Source organism: Micropterus dolomieu, linkage group LG07, assembly GCF_021292245.1.
Source record: "Micropterus dolomieu isolate WLL.071019.BEF.003 ecotype Adirondacks linkage group LG07, ASM2129224v1, whole genome shotgun sequence".
Classification (NCBI taxonomy): Eukaryota; Metazoa; Chordata; class Actinopteri; order Centrarchiformes; family Centrarchidae; genus Micropterus; species Micropterus dolomieu.
This window is the reverse complement of record NC_060156.1, coordinates 3,357,328-3,368,901: the sequence shown is the minus strand read 5'-3', so window position 1 is coordinate 3,368,901 and position 11,574 is coordinate 3,357,328. Positions and strand designations below refer to the sequence as shown.

The following is an 11,574-nucleotide window of genomic DNA, read 5'->3' as shown; positions in this document are numbered from 1 at the left end:
CTAACATCATCACTGATTTTGTGTTATTTGTCCAGGTTTTGAGATTATACTTACTCAATGAAGGTTAATGAATTTCATAATTTCATGTCTGTTGTCTAGAAGATTAGCCCACTGCCTTTCCAGGAACAGTCTACTGTCAGTTTAGGACAATGTGCAGAACATACTGTCGCCTAGTTAAATGGTTTTATTAGAACTACTGTCTGAAGTAGAACATCGCTGTGAAAACTATTAATAGTAGGCTATAATATGTGGACTATCCAGAGTAACTGGATCTTTTTCGTTTTGTTTCCTTTTTCCGTATTTGAGCAAAATTAAATTCCATGGGAGTAGCAGAGCGATTATTCTGAAAGAAAGATAAACAGGGGTAAAGAGATAATTTATTTTGGTGAATCGGTCTTTTAACATTAGAACCGTCTGCAAATATGGTGCAAATAAACATAGCATACAAAATTCAAGAATATCATCTCGTAACGTTACAGGAGTCAAAACAGAGAGCAGCTCCAGGTCAAGAAACGATAAGTTAATGTTGAGCCACGCAGGCCTACAGAGCAAAAAACAGGAAATGTGTTGCACATCCAGACGCCAAAACGGTGTGTCAAGAGTGGAGGAACGTGTAATGTCGTTTACGACAGGATAAATCAGTGCTGTGGCGTCGGTGTTTGGGCTTGAGCCGAGATATTGTGATGGTGTTTGTCTCCCTCCTGCGTCCGAGCTCATGACAACACCCTGTTATTCTTCCACTGCATTCTGTAAAGACTTTTGCCATTATCGATGGCACAGGTATGATTAGCAAGCCTAAGAAATCACATATACGCTATTTCTAAAACATCTAGCTGCACACATCTCAACCAGCGGGGGGTGGTACTACTGTTAAAAAGGTTCCGATACAGGCGACTATGTTGAGTAGTCACGGTGGCCGAGAGGTTAAGGCGTTGGACTCGAAATCCAATGGGGTTTCCCCGCACAGGTTCGAATCCTGTTCGTGACGGAATTTATTTTGCGGAGTTCACGCACACATCCTTACGTACACAACGGATTTCTGACTAATGCAATGCGGTGACGCGTTTTACGCATGTGAATCACTGCCACGTACTTTGTTTTTGGACGCATTTTACGCCTCGACCACAAACGGGCATATATATATATATATATATATGTGATGTTTAGAAAAGCAAATATAACCGTGATGACACAAAAATAATGGATAATGCTGCTTCATGTAAAAAAACAAACAAACCAAAAAAAAAGCTAATCAACATCGTTAGTTTCATCGTTGACACTATACTCTCACAAAAACTCTGTTAATCTCGCGTTGTTTGCGAATGGAATTAATTTGGTACAAACCAACTACTTTCTTTCTTTTCCGTAAACATGTCAGCACTTTGTCTTCTTATATAAACGACTTCATTGCATTTACAAATAGAAGCCTGATTATTGTGCGTATTTGACGTCTTCATTGTATAACAGCACACAAAAAGAAATTTCTACGTTTATACCCTTTCCCTGTGTAGGATAATGGAACAGCCCGAGTTAGATAAAACTGACCCGCAGCACTCGTGGACGTATTGTTGGGGGCATTGTTGAAGCAGGGGAGTGCGTGCTGTGAACAGCTTGTGCAGATTTTAAATAGCGGTTTTTTTTGGGGGGGGCTTTAGTATTGTTTAGACATGAATAACCAGGACACTTTACACAAGGCTTTTCGACAAGTGCAACGTTGCAGGGGCCACAGTTAGATACAGACACACCAGTCTTGTTATAGCAAAGCATTTTGCCAGACTGCGCGCTAGCAAAGCTACCAACTTACTTCCTCTTCCTCGGAAGAGGCTCACAAAGGAAATGCGGTCGATCAGAAAATATTAACGTAACGTGGAGTTTGTCTTTAATGGTCGAGGGTGATTAAAAACCGCTTTCTCAAAATAGTTCGCAACACAGACAGACTCTCAAGCGCTGGTGTAACTCACAGCCAGTCGGTCTTTGTTGAAACAGATGTCTCAGATTTGACTCGCGATTCTGGATTTGACATCCTACTAGTTACTGACGTTAACGTATTATTTTCTCTTGATTTCGATATTTTAAGCTCAACCGCACTGCAAATCGTTCAGTAATCTATCGGCTAACGTTACACTAGTAACGTTTCGTTTTTTTCCCCCCACGTTTGTTTGCGTTATATGAAGAATGCAGCTGCCGTTATGGCGATAGTCGTGAAAAGAAAGATGCACCGATATCCATATCCTGAAATTAAAAGGAGGTAGCTTAGCTTACAGCTAACGTTTAGCTAAGCGTTCCTTAGCGACCTTATCTAGCTAGCAAATGTAGCCACCCTGCTAGTGTGTTAGCGGTTTGGAAGAGGCCAGTGAACTGATATTTATCAGCTCTTTTTCCAGTGTCACTTTGTTTATGGTAATTGACTTGAATGTAGTCGACCATCTGAGAAGTTGGCCCTTTTGTGTGTCTGTTGCCAAACAATCACGATAAGGTTGGTGTTCTGAAGTCGGGCCTGTTAGCATTTGGCTAACTGGCTAATTACTTAGCTGAGCTAAAGCTAATATAGCAGCTACCCATCACAAAGTTACGACAGCCAGCAGTCATTGCTACTGAATTGAAGTGTCAGGCGTACAATGGCAACCCCCACAAACGAGGCCTTGTTTTTGATAAAGGATGTGAAGCCCGGGTCGAAAAACTTGAACATCGTATTCATCGTATTGGAAATAGGTAAGTAGTTGGACCGCGACACTAACGTTAAAGCGTCTCTCCCATCACCAGCTTTTTTTCCCCCCTCTCTTAAAGGGACCAGCGGTAACGTTACACTTCTACCTACACTAACATAGTGCAGTCAACAAGGACTATTTTGTTTGTAATTAAGTCATAACATTTCCATATACATACTGGTAGCGTAAGCTCTATTAGACGTGTTTTTAGGGTTACCCCTATGTTCTACTTGCTTTGTCCCATTTAGGGCGAGTAACCAAAACGAAAGATGGTCATGAGGTGCGCTCCTGCAAGGTGGCGGACAAGAGCGGGAGCATTGCTATCTCTGTGTGGGACGAACTCGGCAGCCTTATTCAGCCAGGGGATATAATCAAGCTGACCAGAGGGTAGGATTGTTCGCATGCTTGGAAACTGACGTTAAACAGTACTTTCTTAGTTGTACTATTAACTTGCATGTCAGTGCACATACTTGCATTTGACAGGTGGTTCTGTAATGTTACCTCAGCAACTCTTTACTTTCAAATGTTTAACTTGTGATTTCTGTTAGCTATGCATCCATATGGAAAGGCTGCCTGACCCTATACACTGGAAGAGGAGGGGATCTACAAAAGATTGGAGAGTGAGTAGCAGGCCGCAAACCTATTTATAATTCAGCTATGTTCTCAAGCATTATATAAGACCGGGGTAACTTGAGAAATGTATCAGTAACATGTTTGTTTTTAAATCCTGGTTGAAGAACATTAACGCACAACTTTATTTTATCATGGGATGTCTATTCTATCATGGGCGGCGGTAGCTCAGTCCGTAAGTATTAGGAGGAGGAGGGTCGCCGGTTCGAATCCAGCTCGGACCAGAGTTGCGGAGCGTAGACTGGTACTCCTCCTGGGCACTGCCGAAGGAGGTCTTGAGCAAGCCCCTGAACCCCAACTGCTCGGGGCGCCGCACTGAGTGGCAACCTGTGTGTTGCTATGGGTCCTGTTTGTGCATGCACCTGTGTGTAAATACTAACATAATAATAACAGAGTGAAAACAGTTTTCCCTCGTGGGATTAATAAAGTATATAAAGAAAGGAAAGTATAGAAAGATATATTTCAAAATGGTCAGGTGTATGTATGTATGTATGTAAATCCCAAGACATCTCGGTTATACCAGTCTCACTTTCCAGTAAGCAACCTCCTGTAGACAGTAAAATTTCAGTGTTTTCCTTTTCTGGAAGATCTTTTAATCTAACAAATATTGATGTGTACCAGTTGGACGATGATCGTTTCAAACTTTCATCCAAACAAAACCATGTGATTTCTTGTTTTTCTTGAATGTCATGTTGAAACATGTGTTTTGTCTCCACAGGTTCTGCATGGTGTATTCAGAAGTGCCCAACTTCAGTGAACCAAACCCAGAGCTTCTAACCCAACCGAACCAGCAAAACAAGTCTGTGAGTAGCCGTGCACCCGTTCCTAACATAATGATGGCCCTTCCTTTTAAACATACCCGTGTTGCATGGCCTGTTTATATAAATTTTATCAGGTAACTTTGTGTGCTAAATGGTAAGTCCTCAGTCCAGCCTAACACCAATGGTGGTAGAGTTAAAGGTGGCGTTCTCTTCTAACAGGGTAAACCAGACCAGAATCAGAGGGGAAACTCTCCACCCAATCAGAATTCAGGTACCCCTGCCCCACCAGGTCAGTATATTTTGCTTTTTATGCAAATAACCACTGCGCAGAAACAGCACAGTTGTGCATGTTCTGTATAGTGGAGTGTCCATCCTGCAGAAGAAACAATTTTTTTTTTATTTTTAAATTAAAGCTTGTTTTTGTACTCAATAAAGTGGAAATATGACAAAGATGGTACGGTGCCCAATTTCTTAAATGCTTACCAAATCTAAAATGGTGATGAGTTTGGGTAATATGAGGAAACGGCTACTTTATTTATATTTTTTTTTCCCCATAATATGAAAAGCTCAGGTGTTACTAATAACATGAACAGCTGTGTTCCTTTTTTAAATTGTGCCTGCGTGCACAGTACCAGGACCCCTAGACCAAAGCAGCTAAATTGATTTCAGCCGTCGTTGTTTTATTTACACCTGTGTGAAAGGCCAGGGAGGGATGACATGTCTTCAGATGCCTGACTTGTCTTTCTCAACCCACAGGTAACGGTTCCATGCCACCATTTGGCGGCAACAACCCACCACCTGGCGCACCCCGTGACCCTGCGTTCGGGAGCGTTGGGCGACCCAACGGTCGGTCACCTGGGAACGGAGCGCCTCCGGTTACTGCTGCAGGACCCCCAGCAGCCGCAAAGTCTTCAATTAACATTAGCAACGGCAGGGACCCACGGCGTGCCAAAAGATGAAACTGGGGTTAGGGGGTATCATGTGGGGAAAACTATGGACCTCCCCGTTTTGCCCTGACCCCTTTTTTAACATCTCTGCCCCGTACCCATCAAAGCCTATCATGGCTTTCAACATAATGAGTTACTTTAGGGACTACTTGCATCATTTTTACACAGGCTATATCATAGTCAAACGTGTCGTTCAGTGTCATGCGTGTAGTGCAAGTAGTGCTCTCAATAAGCAGCACAGTGTGATTGTGATTTACCACTTGATGCACTAGCAGGACTTCTTATACAGTCGAGCCTTGCTGGCTGAGTTGTGGTCGGCCTCCTCAGTCTACATTGTTGTCTGCAAAATCTTACTGAAAATTGCCAGTTCTGTGCCAGTGTTTCCTCCCCTGTACCCCGTTCCGAAGCCCCCCCCTTCCCTGTTAGGTTCTTTTCAGACTATACACCCTACTTGAACACTTGATGCACTTTCTTTTCTTAATTTATATCTTGGCAAGGTTGCCTGTCATTTAAATCTGAAAACGTGTTTCTGCTTTTTAGTGGAAAAGGCCTTAAGTTGGTGGAAATGAGTTATTGGACTGAATGCACAAGCAACATTCTTCAAAGAGCTTCTTTCTCTTAACCAAACTGTATCCGAGTGACTCTGTGACAGGAACGGTGTTAGTTTTGAATTTTTAATGATGGGTAGGATGATTGATATTAAACTTGTTGTTTTTTTTCATAGGATTTTTTTTTTTTTCTTGTTTGCCATCAATTGTACCTTGCTCAAGGTGGGACCACTTAAATACTGGCGAAATGGTTCACCGAATAAATTTTACAGTAATTCTGTTGCCACATTTGGGTTTTCTGTCTTTGACAGTTGAACACAAGTTAATATTAATAAAATTGACGTCACTGTTCTCTTGCGCTTAAACAACTGCCTTGTATTGGTGGTCTGGCTACAACAACAAATTGTGACTTTCCTTGAGTAAAGCTTGTTGTGGGTTTTACACACATTTGTCACAAGTATCAACATGAAGGGCTCTATAAGCTCTCAAAGAAATGCCCTGCTTTATAATGACACTGCCACCTTTAGAGCACCATGCCATCACCAACAAATTAAAGAGAAGCTTCCCATGAAATTTTGTGATGTTTTAGGTTTACAGTACCATCTAGTGCTTAGAGAAAAAACTACATTTGTGTTTTTTCCAGGAGAAAAGATATCAAAGCAGTTGATGTCTTGTTTTTCTAAACCAGCTGTGGTAAAATCACAAAATTGAGCAGTAAGAAAAGGAACAAAAAAACAATCTTGTCAAAGTGGAATGAAGATGTGTATATACATTTTTATGAACAAAAAGCCTTTTCACTAGGAATTTCATTTTGATGCAATGCATTGCATACAACAAAACTGTGTTTCTTCATATCCTTTGTTGCACCAAGCACCTTATCATTATGACCCGTGGGTGTTGATGTTTTCACTTTTGTTGCCCTTGTACTTCTGGTTCAGTGCTGTCCAAACGTGGAAATGCTGTTCTATTCAAATGAAACAAGTTTACAAATAACGTTTCGTCTAAATTACAACTCTCGCTTCTTTGAGCATTTAAAGGAAACATTTTTGAAGTAAGAGACAAAAGTGGCCCAGTAGGATCGAACGCTAACAAATACTTCTGTCATTGTGTTTTGTGTGCCAGAGCTAGATGAAATATAAGACTACCAAAAAAGTTTTATCTAAATTTCACACAAACCCAGTCCTACTGGTTTCGTATCCCTATTGATGTTTTTCACAACCCCCACAGGACTCGTACCTGTACGTTCAGAAGATGCTTATGTAACACCCAAAATTGCAGTGTGACAGTGGAAGTTGAAACACATGAGAAGTGTGGCAGGAAATGTGATGCTAGGCGCTCATGTGTCAACACAGAGGCCTGTCATGAGCTAGGAACTTCCTTTCAACAGCAGTGGTCAATCTGAAACGTAGTCACATGTGGCGTGGTGCGTTTTAAATTTTAATGTTCCCTGTTGATAGTGCCCCCCCCGCCATAGAGGTTTCAGCCTGTTGCCTTCATCAGCTGTTGCGGGTTCTACCTTTCCAAAATGTATGGAAGTATTATGTGTACTTTTCCATTTCTTCATGTTTTTATGAAAACATTTATTCATTCAGGGAAGTTTCTCTGAGAGAAAGCTTCTTTTTAGCAGGAACTCCCCGATCACAGTCACACCTGGAAGCTGCCCTTTACAGCCACAGTTTGAGCAGCTCCACTGGAGTAGTTTGGCTGAAGGGTACATCAGTGGTGGGATTAGACCGACGACCTCCGCCACACACTTACTATATAAACAAGGGCAACAAATAAACAGGATATGAAATCAGAATAAAGTGATTATTCATCCGGTGTCTATTTTAAATTCATAAACATTACGTGAACTAATGGTTTCTGTTTTCATTTTGCGTACGGTGTGACAGCATGTCTCATGACAGATGATTCAGAAAATCTGACATGAGGTTTAGGGAAGGCATTTTGGTTTAGGAATAACCAAACAATAACATGATTCTGGTCACTACCGATTTATCAACAACCTCCTAACATAAAGAGAAAATAATTGCTGGGAGTTACAAAAATATTAGAAAAAAATAAAGATAAAAAGTTTTTTAAAAAACAGCTTTAATTTAGAAGTTATTACATAAATAAATGTGGGATTGGAAAACTAATTGTATGCTTGCCTAGTAATATAGTTGCAGCCCTATACAAGCACTGTGTATAATGTGTGACTAATAATTAAACAGTAAATATTACTGGATCAGGTTTATCACATGTACAGAAATAAAACATAGGGGCGCTTTAACATATTGTATTTTAAATATGTGATACATTTGCTTTGGTGAATTTGAAAATCATATCTTCCTGTTCTTTCTTGAGCAAATCAAAATCTGTAGATGAGGTAGACAGGACCCATGGTTATTGAGATGGGAGGAGTGTAGAGAAATACACTTTTTGTTTGTTCCTCATCTCCCTTGTCACACGCTCATTGCCTCCTACAAAGAAGACTGAATGGTGAGTATTTTAATCCTTAAAATAACAACTTTTAAAACAACTTACTTATGATGGTTGATATTGAATTAAGACGTGTACTTGCAGTAAACAGTTTATAGCCATTAATACCTCAATGAAAGTGGACATTTACAATTGAATATGGAATTGTAAGAAAAATGTAAATAAATGTAGGGTTCCTCATTTTTCCTTTTAACCTTAATGCTGCATTATATATGTATAAACCAAAAGTGTTTTAAGTGACAGAAAATATCCCACTGCCATAAAAATGTTATATACTGATATAATAAAAATAATCGACTTTCACTGAGTTAAATCCTTTAATTCCTGTTTCTTTGAAAAAAGTAAAAATGTTTAATTGTTTCATGCTATTTATTATGTTTACACTGTCCCAACAACCTATTTAAATGGCACGTTAGTTTGTGCTTTACTGTAGATGTACAGATGTGCTGTGACAGCCTTTGTGTGTGCTGCCTGCTGTGCGTCTGTTAAAAAGTACAAGTTGCATTTCCATTAGACTTCTGTTAACAGGTTTATGACTGAAATGTTATGTTTTTGATTGCTATCCTCAGATCCAACTATGTCTCCTTTTACCATGGACTTTGGACTTGCATATGATGAACTCAACTTTACTTATAACGACTCAGGGTTCACCCTAAACCCCGATACGCAGCCATGCCACTTCTCCATCCCAGATGCGGTGACCTTTGCTGTCAGTGCGTTTTACATCCTCATCTTTCTGCTGGCCATTCCTGGAAATCTGGTCGTGGCAGTGGTGATTTCCCTTTCCAAGCAGTCGCTGTCTCCCTCTGACCTCTATCTCCTCCACCTGGCAGTGGCCGACCTCATTCTGGCCACCACTCTCCCATTCTGGGCCACCTCTGTTACGCAGGGTTGGGTGTTTGGAGACGCCATGTGCAAAATCATGACCATCCTCCAAGAGCTGAGCTTCTACTCGAGCATTCTCTTCCTGACTTGCATCAGCATGGACCGTTACATGGTGATTGTGCGAGCTATGGAGACTCGCAGGGCTAACCGGCAGCTAGCCAGCTTGGGAGTTTGTGCTGCTGTCTGGGCTGTTGGAGCGCTTCTGTCTCTGCCGGGGCTGTTCACTTCTGCTAGACCTTCTCATTCCTCCAGTCAGACTGTGTGTACAGATGCATATGATCCCAAAACAGCTAACAATTGGAGGCTGGGCACCAGAATTCTCCGCCACACTTTGGGTTTTCTTATCCCCTTGGCCATCATGCTGCCCTGTTACGGAGTAACCATCCGCCGCCTCCTTAACATCCGTGGGGGGTTTCAGCGGCAACGAGCCATGAGAGTGATTGTGTTCGTGGTTGTTGCCTTCCTGCTTTGTTGGACACCGTACCACATTGCGGTGATGGCAGACACATTTTTCAGGTTGAACATAGTGCCGTACCGGTGCCCAGCAAGGATGGCAGTGGATCAGGCCATGTTCACCACCCAGAGTCTGGGCCTGCTTCACAGTTGTGTCAACCCAGTCCTGTATGCTTTTGTGGGAGAGAAGTTCAGGAGGAGGCTGTTTCAGATCCTGAAGAAGATGGGCATCTTGAAGAGAACATCAATAGCAAGAAGCAGCAGGTCTTCGCTGTCATCAGAAATCACATCCACGTTCATGTGAGAACACCAAAGAGACGCTTCTGGACTCTCTGCATGAGTTAATACATCAGTGCTGATGTTATGGACTCAAGTTGCCTTCAACATTTCTCCAAATTTGTAAATGTGTTTTCAAGCTTTGTTATATTTTATTTTTTTACTTTCAAAAAATCTTGTTTAACTTGGTTTTGGTTTCACTCCGGCAAGTTAGGCTGCACATGTCAACATCATATTTTTGTGGTTACCCATTTAAATCCCCTCGCCCTCCTCAGTCACGTCTCATTCTGAAGAAACTGTGGAAAACATGTTTTTCAAGTGTGACAATATTTCAACACAGCAATACCATGTCACAACACCAAGACAAAACATCCGCTGATGGACACCTAGAGATGCAGGATCTTGAGTTACGAAAATTCAGTGTTAGATGTTGAACCGATGTCATTAAGTATAGCATTTGAATGTGGATAATTAAAATGAATTTAAATTTCCAAACTAATGTGACTGTCCTTTGAAAGAGGGTTTTACTTCCAGCTCAATTTTATTGCACGGACTGCAGCAGAAACATGAAACTATCTTGTACATTACTATATATCTCCATCCATGTTTTTATTTTAATGTATTTACATTTTTTTTGTAACCTCTTTGAGGTTTATGTATATTTAGCTGAACGCTGCAGGTTTTCATTCACATGCCAAACTATATGCAGTGTCTGTATAGTTGCAATCATCAATAAAGTGTTCTATAAACACGTACACTGCACTGTTTCTCTGATTAATGTAACTCCACTGAGTCACCTGATATGTTACCAAAACATAAACAGCTGATAGAAGATAAAACTTCCCTCTAACTAATCCAGCAAGTAATGTTTTTTGGGTGGTTTACAGCCACAGCATGGAGAAGTTGTGATGACTGCAGCAGCAACGCGACAGTAATCACTGGAGATCAGATGGGGAAAAATACGGTTTGACTACAAAATTATCCCTGGGAAGTGCAGCTGACAGGAACCACTGCTTATTAAAAATAGCAGAAGAAATATATTTAGCTTATTACTACATTATGTTGGTCTCTACACAGTTGATTCAGGTTTAATACATGCCACACAACCAAACCAGAGCTAATATAAGTCAGGTTGATTCAATTCTTGTATGTTGCATTACAACACTGTGGATACAATGGAATAAAGATCAAATCTTGGTGCTCTTCACTGTCCAGCATGGAGCTTTTTGTAAATAGCTTCCAAAATGAAATAACACTAAACGATTTTGAAGTATTATCGACAGTGTATTTGCATTTTCCAATAAACTAGAAAAATGTATTTCCATACAAGCATACAAGAAATTCAACAGTATTGTGTCTTTCCAGAAAACAATGCATTAGACATAGGCAGAGAGGCTCTGTCTCTTGGATAAATAGTAAATTTCACGTTTCCTGATTTTCTTACTAGGTGAGTCCTGTTTTACTAAATGAAATTGCGTGATTCAGGTCTCGCATGTTGGACTTGCTTGTCTCAGGCCTCTTAATCAAGGCACCTACATGTACATCGGGCCTCGTGCAAGAACCACCCGTACGAACAGGTTTGTTCTCAAGTGGCTCATGTGAGTGATTCTGGAGAAATTGCTGCATTCACCAATTTTTGTAGTATTTTGAATTTTCTCCAACGTACGAACACAATTGTGCGGTCAAGACCTGTCGTCCGAGTCATGTGCAAGTAGTCTGCAGTTATCTCAAGCCAAGATGATCATACCGACTTAAATGATGAACTTATTGAAGGTTAATCTTTTGGATGCCTGACGCGCCGAGGCATCCAAAAGATTAACCTTCAATAAGTTCAAAGATCCAAAAGAAAAGATATATTGGCAGGGACAGATGAACGGTTGTTGTC

General features: G+C 40.9%; 2 protein-coding genes and 1 non-coding gene across 4 annotated transcripts; all 3 read left to right on the top strand.

Moving 5' to 3' along the window:
* Positions 1-756: 756 nt before the first annotated feature.
* On the top strand, positions 757-5,882 carry nabp1a (nucleic acid binding protein 1a). 2 transcript variants are annotated; one of them, XM_046053811.1, is made up of 6 exons: positions 757-780; positions 2,920-3,095; positions 3,257-3,328; positions 4,057-4,141; positions 4,319-4,388; positions 4,856-5,882. In XM_046053811.1, exons 1-6 carry the CDS (start codon positions 772-774, stop codon positions 5,056-5,058), a joined length of 615 nt encoding a protein of 204 aa, XP_045909767.1. In that variant the 5' UTR covers positions 757-771; the 3' UTR covers positions 5,059-5,882. The 2 variants fall into 2 exon arrangements, with proteins under 2 accessions (XP_045909767.1, XP_045909766.1); XM_046053810.1 differs by lacking the exon at positions 757-780 and adding an exon at positions 1,576-2,712 and having other exon boundaries at positions 2,957-3,095.
* trnas-cga lies at positions 907-988 on the top strand. Its single transcript has one exon. It is a non-coding gene; the product is annotated as a tRNA-Ser (tRNA).
* Positions 5,883-6,094: 212 nt separating the features above from the next.
* Positions 6,095-10,444, top strand: LOC123973631 (C-X-C chemokine receptor type 2). The gene is made up of 2 exons (XM_046053809.1): positions 6,095-8,075; positions 8,645-10,444. The coding sequence occupies exon 2, from the start codon at positions 8,653-8,655 to the stop codon at positions 9,715-9,717; it is 1,065 nt and encodes a 354-aa protein (XP_045909765.1). The 5' UTR covers positions 6,095-8,075; positions 8,645-8,652; the 3' UTR covers positions 9,718-10,444.
* Positions 10,445-11,574: the final 1,130 nt, after the last annotated feature.

What these genes read in the sequence shown, in the direction of transcription:
- LOC123973631 (XM_046053809.1), top strand. Translation starts at nt 8,653, where the DNA reads ATGTCTCCTTTTACCATGGACTTTGGACTTGCATATGATGAACTCAAC.
- nabp1a (XM_046053810.1), top strand. Translation starts at nt 2,619, where the DNA reads ATGGCAACCCCCACAAACGAGGCCTTGTTTTTGATAAAGGATGTGAAG. An exon ending in ATAATCAAGCTGACCAGAGG is followed by an intron (nt 3,096 to 3,256) that starts GTAGGATTGTTC and finishes GATTTCTGTTAG; the next exon opens with CTATGCATCCATATGGAAAG. An exon ending in AGGTACCCCTGCCCCACCAG is followed by an intron (nt 4,389 to 4,855) that starts GTCAGTATATTT and finishes CTCAACCCACAG; the next exon opens with GTAACGGTTCCATGCCACCA.